The following is a 2,568-nucleotide window of genomic DNA, read 5'->3' as shown; positions in this document are numbered from 1 at the left end:
GTTTTAGACAAAAAAAAGATCTGTGATACAATGGAAGATGGGGGAGATTGATGACAGAGCAGTCAGTCTTCAAGGGCCAAAGGAAATTGAGATGTGACAAGAAAATAAACAAAGAAACAAAAATGTGTCTGGAGCAGATGTGTTGATGGGTAAAACAGCCAAAAAAGAAAATGAAATGAAACAGAGGTAGGTGTGAAATAGAGTGGAGTGTTTGTGTTCAGAAGGCTATAAAATGCCAAATTGGAAGATAAGGCACCGTTCCAACTGTTTGTTGTGTTGAGCTGGAACAGTGTAGCCAGCCAAGTTGATGTCAGCCTGAAGGTGGAGATATAAAATGACACGTCATTGAAAGCTCAGGTACATTCCTGTGAGCTGCGCTGAAGTGTTCAGCAAAATGGTCTTCCAGTTTGTGTGTTTGGTCTTCCCACTGTACAGGAGACTGCACATTGTGTTGTGTGTAGTTTTACTCTGTGATGTTATTTCTTCAGCGAGCCCTTCTGGTGGAGCCAGGATAAGTGCTGCAGGTAAAGTAGCCCTTCCACACTTTATTCTAAATTAAGGACTTTAATGTTAACTGTTACCTTCTTTCTTTATTTGTCTACTCATTCTAATAAGGCAATGCTGAACATTTTAAACACTTACAAATTTGTACCTCAGTTATTTGGAGCTAGGTTCCTGGTGCCTGAGATGGGGCCGTGTGTGGTGACATTAGACACTTCTCACCATACTCTTGTCTTTCTGTACCTGAGAATGTGTGATCATAAAATTAAACCTAAATCTGAGTAATTCACATCTTTACTGATTAGTACACAATATTTTACTCCACTTTACATATGATTATTATCTTGGGTTTCCCAAAGGGTAGTCAAATTTCAGATGGCAGCAAATCCCTCACATGGAGCTTATACATTGGAATTGAGCTGTTGGACTGAATGGCTGCGTCTGTACTTAAATACTGTGATCTGTGTAACACCGAACCAGCACTGTCCTCACTTAACCCACGTGTGATTGTCGATGCAAAAATGTATATATTGACTGTCCTAATGCTGACAATTCTCTGAAACAGAATGAACCAAATAATAACATGACAGCAATTACTTCAATTTATTTTCGTAGAGTTGAAGGCCTTGTTTGAAATGTTTGATGCTGATGGTGGCGGTGACATCAGCACCAAGGAGTTGTTTAAAATGATGAAATTCCTGGGTCAGAATCCCATCAGAGAAGAGTTGGACACCATCATTGAGGAAGTGGATAAAGATGGTAAGAAAGCATTTCTCAATCATACTTAGCAATTTCACTTCATTCAAACATCATTTGATTCTCAAATGTTCATGGTTAACAATAGACAGATCTTATATTTGATTGTGTTCTTAACTTAGGAAGCGGCACCATTGACTTTGAAGAGTTCTTGGTCATGATGGTGAAGCAGATGAAAGAGGGGGCGAAAGAAAAGTCTGAAGAAGAGTTGGCAGAATTATTTCATGTACTTGGTATGTGAGATTGACCTTTAACTACATTGGTGGAAATACTGTCTTTACTGAGAGAGACGGAAATCCATTTTGAGAAGTAATTTCTCCATTGAGCAAATTGTAAAATGAAAGAACTTGGTCAAAGATCAACACAACAAACAGGAAAGCACACCCACTTAAAATTAAATGTAGAAAAGGGGGCTGGCTTGATCAGTTGTCTGTTTAGGTGGTTTGCACTGTACAGTAACAATGACAGTATGGGTTTAATTCCTACACCAGCTGGGGTTACCACGAAGGACTCTCCTTCTCAACACTCAACTTAGGCATGGTTACCACCAGCCACCTCCCTCTAATGAGTAAGCAGCCCTATGATCTGGTGAGAGTATGGTGATTTCACCTTTAAATTAATATAACAAAGCCATTTTCACAATATGGTACAAAACACTGCAGGAGCTGGTAATCTGAAACACAATGGTTCAGTGGTTAGCACTGCTGCCTCACAGTACCAGAGACCTGGGTTCAATTCCTACCTCATGTGACTCTCTGTGTGGAGTTTGCACATTCTGTGTGTGGGTTTCCTCCCACAATCCAAAAAAATGTGCAGGTTAGGTGAATTGGCCATGCTAAATTGCCTGTAGTGTTAGGTGAAGGGGTAAATGTGGGTTGGTGTGGACTTGTTGGGCGGAAGGGCCTCTTTCCACACTGTAAGAAATCTAAATTATTTGAAACTCTTAGGAGGTTTAGCACCATCTGTAGAGAGGGAAAAACAGAGTTTGTGTTTTGAGTCCAATGTAAATTATTCAGAACCGAAGTGGGGGAGAAATTTAGAAACATTTCTAGCAGATCGAGAAACTGCCAAACACATGTTGAACCTTAGTTCATCCACATTGCATGCCACATGCAGTACCTTCATCATTTTATAAAAAAGATATAAAGGCATGAGAGATGATGCTTCAAGGATTTACAGTGCTGATACCAGAAATTCTTGTGTACACACTTCAGGAAAGGATTTGGGTGGCACGGTAGCTCAGTGATTAGCACTGCCGCCTCATAGTACTAGGGACCTGGGTTTGACCCCAGCCTTGGGCGACTGTCTGTG

General features: G+C 40.5%; 1 protein-coding gene across 1 annotated transcript; it reads left to right on the top strand.

Annotated features, from left to right (window-relative positions):
• Positions 1–393: 393 nt before the first annotated feature.
• Positions 394–1,490, top strand: LOC122548186 (troponin C, skeletal muscle-like; the record flags this gene model as incomplete). Its single annotated transcript, XM_043686731.1, has 3 exons — positions 394–524; positions 1,117–1,260; positions 1,380–1,490. Coding segments are annotated over exons 1-3 (385 nt in total), but the record flags the coding sequence as incomplete, so codon positions are not given.
• Positions 1,491–2,568: the final 1,078 nt, after the last annotated feature.

Source organism: Chiloscyllium plagiosum, unplaced genomic scaffold (assembly GCF_004010195.1).
Source record: "Chiloscyllium plagiosum isolate BGI_BamShark_2017 unplaced genomic scaffold, ASM401019v2 scaf_2064, whole genome shotgun sequence".
NCBI classification, from domain to species: domain Eukaryota; kingdom Metazoa; phylum Chordata; class Chondrichthyes; order Orectolobiformes; family Hemiscylliidae; genus Chiloscyllium; species Chiloscyllium plagiosum.
The sequence above is the reverse complement of the archived record's forward strand: the minus strand, read 5'-3'. Positions and strand labels throughout refer to the sequence as shown.